The sequence below is a fragment of the Clupea harengus genome, chromosome 26 (assembly GCF_900700415.2).
Source record: "Clupea harengus chromosome 26, Ch_v2.0.2, whole genome shotgun sequence".
Lineage (NCBI taxonomy): Eukaryota > Metazoa > Chordata > Actinopteri > Clupeiformes > Clupeidae > Clupea > Clupea harengus.
In genome coordinates this window covers 9,002,560-9,014,579 of record NC_045177.1, presented here as the reverse complement: position 1 = coordinate 9,014,579, position 12,020 = coordinate 9,002,560, and the positions used below count along the sequence as shown (strand labels likewise).

The following is a 12,020-nucleotide window of genomic DNA, read 5'->3' as shown; positions in this document are numbered from 1 at the left end:
CTTTCAGGATCTGATACGATACAATATACCTACCATACTAATGTGGATCCAATGCTTTGACTTGAACCACAAATTTAGGAGGGCCTGATTATTGTACAGGTAGCTGTTCAGCCATAGTGGGAAATCTCCATGAACTAGTAGTGACGGTTATATACATTATCTTCATCAGTGGGACTAGGTTGTGACATTCAAATAAACTTTAATTGGAATGAACTGATCTAGTCGCCGAATAACTGTTTTTGTAACAATTCCAATCCATTATAACATGCCTTTATAGAAGGTGGTGAGTTAGGGCTTTTGCATGGCCTGTTAAGTACAAAGCTAAAATGTGCAAGAAAAAAGATAAAGAACATCAAGATAGACACACTGGGTTTGTGTATTTGGTTTATTTCCAAGTATTTCTTCCCCTGTCTTGTAGACCACAGTCAGCAAGTAGCCTATCGTCACAGAGGACACCTGATTGTTTTGTTTTTTTTTCTCTTCAAACTCATTCTACTAGTTTCTTCTTTTATCTAAAATATTAAAACTCAGAGCAGGATATTAGAGATGTGGTTTTCTCAGCAGGGTGACTGTGAAGCGGTGAAACTGCAGTACCTCTTCCCCTCCCCTAGGGGGAGACAGTCCGGAGAGCATTAGTCGGGGTAGGACTGTGTCTACTACACAGTCAAGTGTTTGCCAGTTCTGCCCGAGGCAAGTGTTTCTGTCCATTCTTCATCTTTGTCCTCAGGAGTCAAGCGAGAGACATAAAGTGGCAAAAGTAAAGGCTTCCATTTCGTGACGGGGTTGAGCCAGGAAACAACTCAAATGGCGTGAGATGCAATTACTTTCATTCCCAAGCCCTGCCCCACACAAATAAAGCCAAGGCAAGAGACAAGCAAAAATAGACTGTTGAAAATGAACACAAATTCACGAGAAAGCAAGTTACAAAATACCCTCAAGGGTATAAAAGAAGACAAAAATAAAATTTGGATATATTGAGTATGGGGGGGGGGGGGGGGGGAGGCGGGAGAGGGTGAATATATGAAGTACAAAAAAAGAAAATAATTTTACTGTACAAGTGCTTGGATCCTATGATGCTTTTTATCATTACTGAATAATTTGCCCTCTATCATGAGGTTGGCCACACCGCTCCAACCACTTACCATGCAGCTTCATTACACAAGAGACTTGTCAGTTCAACTAGATAACCAGCTTTACAATTACTGTGGCAGGGGACTCTGGGAAGTAAAACCAAGAATTCGTTTGGTGGAATTTAAATGCATGTTTAAGAATCTGACTGGCCTGATGGTGGCAGTTGCAACGACTGCAGAGAGCTGACCAAAGATCTGAAGTCATTTTGACTTTGACCGTCTTTTTTTAAATACAACTTGGACAGCAATGAATACTCTGCACTCCCAGTGATTTGATTGGTACATCCTTTTTTTTTTTCCTGGACTGGTGGTTACTGTTGGTTACAACTGAGCACTCACAAAAGAGCTGTAGAGGTTTAAAATGATGTGTATGGTACATTGAAACATTGATGGCTGCCTAAGAGCGAAAAAAAAAGAAAGATTTGGAAGGTTCCAGAATATGCAAGTGGTCAGTACATGAACAATGGATGGCACTCAGGTTTCAGTATATCACAAGAAAAGGTCAAAGGTCAACCAACAGCTAAGAAGCCATGAAGTAGCAACCAGCCATCTGAAAGGCAGCTAGAGTGGGCAAAGAGGTTTGAGGCTAACTGCTTCCTCTTCACAAAAATCTCTCTCCTCGGGCCAACCGTCAGCCCCTGTTTGTCATCTAACCAAAAGCACATTAGTCCCCCTAAAAAAAAAAAAAAATAAAAAAATCTGTAACCAGTAATAAAATGTAAGATTTAAAAATGAAAGCAAAAGTAAAAAATAAACTTCAAATACAATTCAAACGAAACAAATAAAATAAAAGACAACGGTATCTAGATGAATGCAGAGAAAGCTTAAGGTGAGGCCGAAAGGAAACTCCGCTTCCCATGTTTCTCCTACAGGAGGTCTGTAGGCTAACATGTTCTCCTGCAGGAGGTCTGTAGGCTAACATGTTCTCCTGCAGGAGGTCTGTAGGCTAACATGTTCTCCTGCAGGAGGTCTGTAGGCTGACATGTTCTCCTGCAGGAGGTCTGTAGGCTGACATGTTCTCCTGCAGGAGGTCTGTAGGCTGACATGTTCTCCTGCAGGAGGTCTGTAGGCTGACATGTTCTCCTGCAGGAGGTCTGTAGGCTGACATGTTCTCCTGCAGGAGGTCTGTAGGCTAACATGTTCTCCTGCAGGAGGTCTGTAGGCTGACATGTTCTCCTGCAGGAGGTCTGTAGGCTGACATGTTCTCTTGTAGGAGGTCTGTAGGCTGACATGTTCTCCTGCAGGAGGTCTGTAGGCTAACATGTTCTCCTGTAGGAGGTCTGTAGGCTGACAGGTCCTCCGGAGAGCAGGGCTGAGATGATCAGCAGATGGGGGCGCTGGGCTTAAGCTAAAAGGCTGGTGTGGCTGTGAGCTGAGAGTCCAGAGTCCAGAGGTCATCACCCTTTGGTTCAGGGGAGCAAGGGGGTTTTGAGAATGTTCCTGGTGCCGTGTGGGGTATATGTGTGCTTAACATGTGTCGGCTGTCTCTCAATCCTCTTACAGTTCTGACCAGCCATGAGACCACCCAAACGCCGGGTCCGCCAGTTGGTCAGACAAAAAGCAGACCACAGAGTCAGCAATGAAACCTTGTGCCAAAACACAGCCAGAGCTTGGATTCCAAGAAAATGCGTTATGACCAGCAGAAATTAAAAAGAAGAAAAAGGTAAAAAAAAAAAAAGACAAAAAAAAAGACCAAGACCAAAGCCTGCAATCGTTACAGCTATTAGGCAGCGGTTTTATTGTCAGAGTCCTCTGTTAGGCCCAAGTCCATGTTCTAAAGTGGGGTTCTCCAGAGTCCTCTGTTAGGCCCAAGTCCATGTTCTAAAGTGGGGTGCCCCAGTTGAAGCTTGTCAGTCTCGACCCTGGGATCCTTATTGCTTAACAGGTAGATAGGTAGTGACCTCCCGTCTCCGCGGAGGTTACAGTGGACACGTTTGCCTCGGGTGCACGGCCCTCTGCGTCACGAGGGCAAAGACGGCGAGGAGGGGGGGAGGGGCGGCGGGACAGTTTGGCACTGTGTGTGTGTGTGTGTGTGTGTGTGTGTGTGAAAGAGAGTGTGTGTTTGTGTGCGTGGGAGAGTGTGTGAGTGAGTGCGCTACGTGCATGTGTGTGCGTGTGAAGGTGTGTGTTTGAGGTGCGCGGGTGTTTTAGAGCAGATTAACAGCCGAGAGGTTTGGTGGTTGATAGGGCTTTAAGGCCCAACGTTTGTATGTGAGTGTGTGTGTGTTCGTGTGTGTGTGTGTGTTCATGTGTGTGTTCGTGTGTGTGTGTGTGTGTGTGTGTGTGTGTGTGTGTACGACCACCACCTGAAGGAGAGGCCGCCCCCTGTCTTCCACGCAGCAGCAGCAGCAGCAGAGTCCAGGCAGCAGCAGAGTCCAGGCCACCAGGACACCTTGTGAGGCCACCTTGGTCTTGCACTGAAGTTTGTCGGCTCCACTCCACTTCTTTTCATTTCTATTTCTTATGTCTGTTTTTCCTTTCCATCATATACACACCCCGCTCGCCCCCTTTTTTCCACACACACATCACGGGTTCAAGCAGGGTCAAAGTTCAAATCAAACAGGCAGGAACGCTGCCGGAGGCAAGTCTACTCTCAGACCCCTCTCTCCCCAGCAGGCTGTACCTTCTAAAATACAACTTCGAGCTCTTTCAACATTATATATGCAAAATCAATGTACACTCTTCAGCACAGTCAAGTCTACAATCATTAGCTCCAAAATAATGCTTAGTAGTAACGGTCATAATGATAATAATAATAATAATAACAAGAATAATAATATAAGTCATCATCACATGAGAGCGATTGAGCAGCCTTCACTAGACATTCAGGGTGGTAGTTTTGCATATGTACATCAATAGTCATTTACATCCTGGCTCCAGGGAAGGGGGGGGGGTGGTGGTTTGTGTTTTCAGCATTTGGGGGGTGGGGTGGGGGGTTGCTGCGGTGCTATCTGAGTCTCTTCTCGGCCGAGTAGATGGACATGTAGTAGTCGTTACTGCCCACGGCCAGGTGCGGCTGCAGGGGGAACAAGAACAGAACAGAACAGAACAGAGCCTCATTACACTCCAAGCAGTGTTAGCACGTGTTAGCATATTTACCTATTTGCGGGGGCATGTAGGGGGTTATACACAGTTTCCAAATAATGGTAACTACCAACTCCCCCAACATCCCAGGCTTACTCTGAAATATAATATAAAACGCCACAGTGACTCAAGACACGGGCTAACTGAACACCCGAAGACCAGCTTTAGCGTTCGAAAGATAAATAAAACACAACTGTGACATTGAGAAGAGAGAGTAAATGTAGTCCGACTGATGTGTGAATTTAGCTGTGTTCTCATGCTCTCTGTGGGTCGGTGAGGGTGTGGGGTGCGGGGGGTGGGGGTGGCGTCGTACCCAGTAAGGGTGGAAGGCCAGGCAGCTGATGGCCCCAATCCTCTGGCCCATGAAGCCGTCGTAGTACTTGATGTTGCTGATGACGTCGCCGTTGGAGTTGTACACGGCTATGAACTGGTTCATGGAGCCACTGAGGAGGTGGAGGAAGGGGACGAGGTGATGAAGGTGAGAAAGAGAGAGGGAGAGATTTGGTTTGAGACATATGAGCCTAAATTCACCAACACTGTCACGGTTTTAAAAGACAGCAGAATACACACTAAGAGACACACAGACTGGGACTGACCAGGCAAAGAGGTTGGCACGTGGATGGATGTCCAGCGCGGTCAGACCCTTCACCGTCTGCAGCACGTTCACAGAATCTGGCGCGCGCGTCTCAAAGAAACGCACGTCTCCATTCACACTGAGGAGAGGACACAAATGCACTACTTCGTCACACGACAACACACTGGACACACGCTATGGATCCAACATGGCAATAGATGCTTAGAACTGAGGTGAGAACTATCAGAGAACTATCAGATATAATCCAGTGCAATCTACTAATAAGTTAAGCTGTCAAACGTGTGTTGCAGAAATGCTATGCAGGCAGAGGTGAGTCAACACACTGATGAATGGTCACAGACATGTTAATAGACATAGTTGAAGTTTGGTCACAGAGAAGCAGACAGTACCTAACACTGATGATCTGGCCATCCGTCTCCCTCTGCAGGTGGGCCTTGACCACCCAGGCACCATGTTCCCGATACGTCATCACTCGACTGCAGACACACACACACACACACACACACACACACACACGAAAACGCATCTTACAAAATGACCACTGCCCATACGACTGCAACTATTCAAATGTGTTTATACATGGCTGGCATTGTCTACTTGCTGTATATAGTTCCCCTGTCTGACCGCTAGGGGGAGCTAAAGGAACACATGAAAAGACTCCAGCAGAACAGTGAAATGCACCATCTCCATGGCAACAGCATCCAAGGGCCTTTTGTCGAGCACGGAAACGCGCTGCTGCTTCTTCCCAACCACTACAGACCTGAGGTCAGTGAGGAGGCAGCGCTGACAGCCAAGGGCAGGCGAAGGCCGACTCTGAGCAAGTCAGTGCATGTAGACATTACAGATCTCACAAAGAGTCTGGAAGGACTGGAGACTGATTATGTTTAATATCACTCCAAGGAGGCAGAGGAGAGGATTCAGCCTTCTCTTGCCCACTGCCATTCGCACCAAGCAATATATATTATATGCTGCCTTACACCTTCAAGTACCTATTCCAAATTACAAAACAAGCTTGAGCAGGTCTGGGGACAAATTAGGAACTGGAGAATGAGCTGGTTGAATAAAAGGCACCAGGCTAAAAAAGTTGAAAGTTGGGGTGGAGTTGGGGGGGGGGGGGTCTACTGAGGGACCTGCGGCGGGTGGGCTGGAGGGAAGTAGCAAGGGGATGGAGAGCTAGCGCTGTTCGAATGCTAGCGCCTCGGGGAACGGTTAAATTAGCCGCAGTTAAAGATTCATGGGCTGCTTTATGGCTTAATTGCCCTGTTTTCTCGTCGAGAGGGGCTGGAATAACAGGTTGGCGGAAACACGAGATGTTTTGATGACTAATGGCCTTGCGTGTGTGCGTGCATGCATGCGTGTTTGTGTATGTACCGTCCCCCCAGGCTATAGGAAACACACTACCCCTGGTGACATGTACGCTAAGCATATTCAGTGCCCATGCGTTGTTGAGAGTTTAAATAATTAAGAAAGGTAATACATGATTTCACGTTCCGCGTTGTTTACTCTATTAACGCAGACGAGGAGGAGGAGGAGGACTGGGTCGGGAAGATTTACAGTGTTTTCGTGCCGCTGCGGTTGATAATCGTACATTCCAAAGTTATTATTGCGACGAAATGCAATTTGCTTGCATACATGAGCGCCCACGCACGCGCCTGTGCCCTTGACGGGGAGTTTCGCGAGTCTCCTCGAATGAACCTGTGACAGAGGCACACAGCCTATTCTCCGAACAAAAAAAGGATGGCAACATTGTTCTCCTCCGCGGCAAAGTCAAAAACTTACTTTGGGTGAAACTCTGCCAGTCATTCTCTCCAGAGACTTCAGGACTCGAGTCACTCAATCTGTGCGATTGTTTGATGCAGGTTTCCCCAGTCGTGGGGATTCGGATTCCCAGACTTTCACATTCTTTTTGGGGCAAGTCACACACTCCATGGTTATCATTCATAATGAATGATTGAGTCGGCGTAGACTTTGATTCTCACTGGTGCTCAAACGCGGGGAGCGAGTCGGTGGACTCTGGGTGACTCACCACTCGTTGGGACCCATCCGCCGGTCGTACACTCTCACTGAACCGTCGCCCAGACCGGCCACGATGAGCGAACGCTGGGGGTCACACGACAAGCTGGTCACACAGCTGTCCGCTCCTGTCGGGATGTCCTGATGGGAACAAACACAAACATCAAATTAGTGAACTCAACACAAGTACCAGTGGAAGTGATCTAGGACTATTTATCCATTGATAACGCTGCACTTTGACAGTCTGTGGAAGCGATCTAGGACTATTTATTCAGTGAGTTTTGCCATATTAGGTTTCCAACAGGCAGATTTTTAAGTTGTAGGATGCCAATTAGATGTACATTTAAATATCGCAGCACATGGATGTATATACAGCCACTGAAGCCATTACAACTAATGGTTATGCTATTAGAGTGAGCTGCTTTGCATTGAGAGCCTCAGGAAATGCACGTCAACAGTCTGAGGAGCGGTACCGGAGCGAGGATGAGGGTAACATGCTCTAAGGATGTGAGTTTGAGTGCGGCCCCCCACCTGAACCTTCATCTCCCTCTCCGTGTCCCAGATCCGGATGATGCGCACGTCCCCCGAGGTCATCAGCAGCCCTGTCTCCTGCTCCCAGTCCACCACCATACCAGCGCCTGGGCCAGGGGCAAACACGGAAGGGTTACACACAGACAGATTGAATGAGCATGACACAGCATTCCTCCTGAATACCGCTTTCTTCGATGGAACCTGATGCTGTGTGACCTTATCCAACAGTGTGTGACGGATACACACACACACACTCACTAAGAGCACTCTGGGGTTCAGCAGGGCACCTGCGTGGCATCCTCCCGAAACCCAGCCTCCCGCAGATGTCTTGGCACATCACCCGCCCCCATGTGGCAGGTCTCCGACACACAGACCACCTCAGAGTCTCAGTCACGCTGGGCGACTCGCTTAGACTCACACAGCGATGCGAGAAGCTCATTAATATTTACTATTTACCAGCCGATAAGTATATTTACTTCCCGTTAATAGATCAAAAATAGATGCGCTACATTATCATTCTCGTCTTTGTCATCACTAAGCTGCATCAAATCTCTCCTTCCATGTTATTTCCCAAATTCAGCTTAATCATCACCATCAGTGGTGGCCCCATGCCCACAGCAGCCTCCCAGCACAGCAGAGGGCTGAGGTCTGTGTCACAGGGCGATCGCTGAGTTAGAGTGGCAGCTGGGTGGTCCACAGACTGTCTGTGTGTGTGTGTGTGTGTGTGTGTGTGTGCTGGGTGGTCCACAGACCCACCGCTCCTCTGTGAAGTCGGTGTCTGTCGAGGGCCGGCTCAGCCCGGCGCAGTACAGCAGTGAGTTCAAAGGTCACAGCGTCCCTCTGACCTTGGACCCAGGGCAACTCAGGCTGCCTATAAACTCTGGCGAAGGTGACAGGGAGTGAGTGCAAGTTTGAGAGTTTGGAGAAGGAGAGGGGTGTTGGAGGAAGTTGGTGGGTGGGTGAGTGGGTGTCCCCACCTACCCTACTGTGTCTGGGCTCTGACCGCAGATTCTTAACCCCAGCAGTTTTAAAGGCACTTTAATGGGACGACTAAGGATGAGCGGCAACTGCTTTAGTGGCTCGGCTTACTGCTCCACGGGACACAGAGAGACAGAAGCTTCCTGGTTTTGTCGAGATCTCATGAGATTAAAGGAGACTTGGGCAGTTCAATATACAGCTTAATCTGTCTTTTAGGCTGTTAGATAATTACCTGCGGACAAAATCAATTTAGTTTATTCTCGTGGCCAGGTCGCGATCGGCTTCACAAACCTTTCATGACTCTCCTTTTCAGGGACAGTAGAAAACCCTCAGATAAACCAATACAGGAAATGTCACGCTGCTTTTATGCAACTTCCTGCATATGGCCAAAAGCTTTTGTGGACTCCAATCAACCTTTGAGGACTGGGCTTCACAAAAGCAGCTTCAAATGGCTGAAGGGGTCCTCTGCCTCCGCCGTGGCCTTTGACGACCCCCTCTGGTGCTACGCCCACCCCCGCCTGCCCCCCCCCACCCCGCCTGCGGTCTCCTGCCTTTCAGAGAGAGCTGTGGTCGGCCCACGCTGAGACCGGTAGCTGCTGCAGAGTTGTGCGGTTGAGGATTCAACTGTGTCGCTTGTCTGAGCCGAGGCTTCTGCTCATCTACCATTCAACACAAAGCACCAATCTTCTGTTTCTCGCTCTCCCTTTGTTTAATAACAGCAAATCTTCATCTGCCTTTATCTACCGCTGTGGTATTCAACATCACAAAGCCTTAATCTCTCTATGGTCCACATCACCAGATCTCTCCCACACTCAAGTGTCTCTTATTCAGAGGAATATATTTCTTCTCTCACAGCCTGGCTTTCTTTTGCTTGATTTAATTATGTGACTGCGCAAGCAATATATTATGTATATATTATGTGTTAGGTCATATATTATTATGATTCTGCTCATTTTGGCGTCTTTTCAACAGCCTTGTCCTAATGCCGTGTAGTGCGCTTGTGTGCAGCTTTTTGATAGGCCCTTGTTATTTTTAACTGCTGTTTTTAATAACTTTTTTCCCCATTGAAAATGAATGGGGGGAGGTTATATGTTTCCAGTGGTATGCTGAGGACCTGCACAGTGGTGAAAGATGGCCGTCTTATCATAAACAAAGTAGGCCTACACAGAAGTGACAAGGTAATATGTTAACTCCGTAACCACTTCACTACGTTAGCCAGTTGATTATATTTACACTGATATCAAATTTAATTTGTATGTGACTGTTGGTTTGGTGTGTAATAGTTTGTCATACCTTGGTGTGACTTATTTTCTGATCTGATTGGTGTGAGGGTTGGATTACCTTGCAGCCCACTTGAAATTGCGCTATGTTTTCTATGCCAATGTAAATGACAGCTTGCCCAGAAGGTTAACATTCATTAAGCCCACATTTTGCGTAATCGAGAACAGCACAAGCCAGTTTAACTTGCCTATCGTTTGTTGTGTTGGTCTGTAATTAGTAAACAGCCCTAATAAAGTTTGTCGCATTGCATTCTAGATTACTGGCAAACTAGCTTAGCTAACTTCCTTCCATGCTAGCAGGCCACCGTACATCTCTGTTTGATACTTTTTCTGACAAGTCGGCGAGTTTCTGTCACTGGAGACATTCAACCAAATACAAACAGCTGTTTTTGCTGACACACCAACAGTCATGTGTATAGCACTGGGGCCTTATAGCTTCTACAGATGTGCAAGATGTGAAAATGTTAGCTGTGTTCACTGCATTATTGTATATTGTAATTGAGAATAACTATAATATACAAATTGCAGGGCTTGTAACCAGTATATCAGAATGATACACGAGTTCTAAAGGGGTGAGTCTTTAAATGCATTGTGTTGCTCTTTGAATGCAGTATGTCTGTCAGTGGATCAGACAGCACTAGTGTGTGGTCTGCTTATGTGTGCCAGAATGTCAGTGGGTCAGTGGTGTTGGAGAATCGCTGCCCTGCGCCTTGTGAGATGATATTTATTGCTCATCCGACAGGTGGTGGGAGAGTCTCACCTTGCTTTCGTAGAGTGCAGTGTTAGCATCCAGAGGTTACAGTATAGAAGAGCCAACTGCCGCTGTGGCCCAATCATATCCGCACTTTCTTGTGGAAATTCATCTCCAGTTAAGACTGCATCATTGTTTTTCTCCACTCTCATCATCATCTCTCTCTCTCTCTCTCTCCCCCATTTTCTTCTGTGTATTTCAGTGTTTATTTCTGGAGTTTTAGTCTCTGCTGTGCAGAGCCCCTGTTACCGACACTCCCAACCTAAATCATAGTTTTCTGACACGAAAGGTGTTTTCTCGCAGGCGCCCTGCATTGCTACTGACGCGCAAGTCTTTAAAACTTTTCTGACAGTCTTGGTCTCTCCACCGACACCGGTCCTACTCGTCTTCAGCTGTATACAGCTCCTGTCAGCGCCGGCTGTGTCCAGTCCAGCCCCCTGTAGTGACAAGGATTCCCTTTAATGAGAAGCCAGTAAACAGCTATATGGAGCCAAGTGTGTCATGGGAGGTAAACACAGACCAGGCACAGGCTGATGGCCTAATTGAACAACTTCTCCATTCATCTAAATCACACAAGTTTCCACTTTACCTAACTTTATCCGACAACAACTTCTTAAAACAGGGTTGGTTGTCCATTCATGTGAATAGACTCTGCCCCCACTCTATGTCCAGACAGCACTTGCAGCCAGGCACGAAATGGCTGCTACTACGTACTGTTTCCGACACCTAATCAAAGGTAGGTGCAAGCTTCATTAGGTTGATCTCTCCACCATCTGCAGGTGCGATCAGACACTGATCATGCTGTTGGTTTTAGTGCAGCACAAACAAAACGTACAAACAGGCTGAAGAGAACGAGACGGGGGGGTAGAATGAGGAAAAAGAAAAGAAAGAAGCACTCACCTCCCTGTTTACTCCTGTCAAGATAGATCGAGACGCGCCGTGCTAGACCTGTGAGAGGAGGAGGAGGAGCAGACAGGGGGGGAGAGGGGCGGGGTCAGCCAGGAGGGGGCGGGGTCAGTTCATCAGCCAGAATGGACACAGCTGGAGTTAGCACAGTCAAGGGACCAGCACGCCCCCGCCCAACCCCACACACACACACACACACACACACACACACGCAAGCACGACACACAGACTCGTTAACACAGTAACAAACACACCCACACAGTACCAAAAACAAACAGACACACTTCAGGATGGCAAAAGCTAGAACAAGGCTGTAGCTTGGAAAGCAGGGACATATGGCAATTAAATACCCAGCTCAGTCCTCTAGCAAAGCCACTCCCAAAAGCCTCTCTGCCTTTTCCCAAAAACCCAAGGCAAAAAAAGCCCTTAATCTCGTCTGGAGAGCGCCTGAGGGTTTGAGGGGGCCATAATAATCCATCCGCTGGCAGCTCCACGCCCGCAGGAAACCAGCTAATGGAGGAAGAGCACTCTCCTGGTGGAGTCAAGCCACTGAGGCAGGAGAGAGAGGAGGGCGGCGTGCGTTTAGCTAATCGCTAATCTGGAGTCGTTACAATAGGAGTGGAGTTGCAGAGCCTTGTTCCGCCTGCCGTAAGGAGTTTTAATGACACAAACTCAGACACAAAGGATGTTGAGAGGAGGAGACACAGAAACAAATAAACACACACCCCAAAACATACATACACACAAAACAC

The 12,020-nt window shown here is 47.6% G+C and overlaps 1 protein-coding gene across 2 annotated transcripts in view; it reads right to left on the bottom strand.

Annotated features, from left to right (window-relative positions):
• Window positions 1–371: 371 nt before the first annotated feature.
• Window positions 372–12,020, bottom strand: part of rptor (regulatory associated protein of MTOR, complex 1) — a 143,368-nt gene continuing 131,719 nt past the window's right edge. For both annotated transcript variants that reach the window (XM_042703860.1, XM_042703861.1), the window contains exons 30-35: window positions 7,354–7,460; window positions 6,836–6,963; window positions 5,199–5,285; window positions 4,811–4,927; window positions 4,528–4,657; window positions 372–4,146 (exon numbers count right to left, since the gene is read on the bottom strand). In XM_042703860.1, the coding sequence (XP_042559794.1) occupies window positions 4,078–4,146; window positions 4,528–4,657; window positions 4,811–4,927; window positions 5,199–5,285; window positions 6,836–6,963; window positions 7,354–7,460 (638 nt within the window). In that variant the 3' untranslated portion in view covers window positions 372–4,077. The remainder of the gene's footprint in view (window positions 4,147–4,527; window positions 4,658–4,810; window positions 4,928–5,198; window positions 5,286–6,835; window positions 6,964–7,353; window positions 7,461–12,020) is intronic.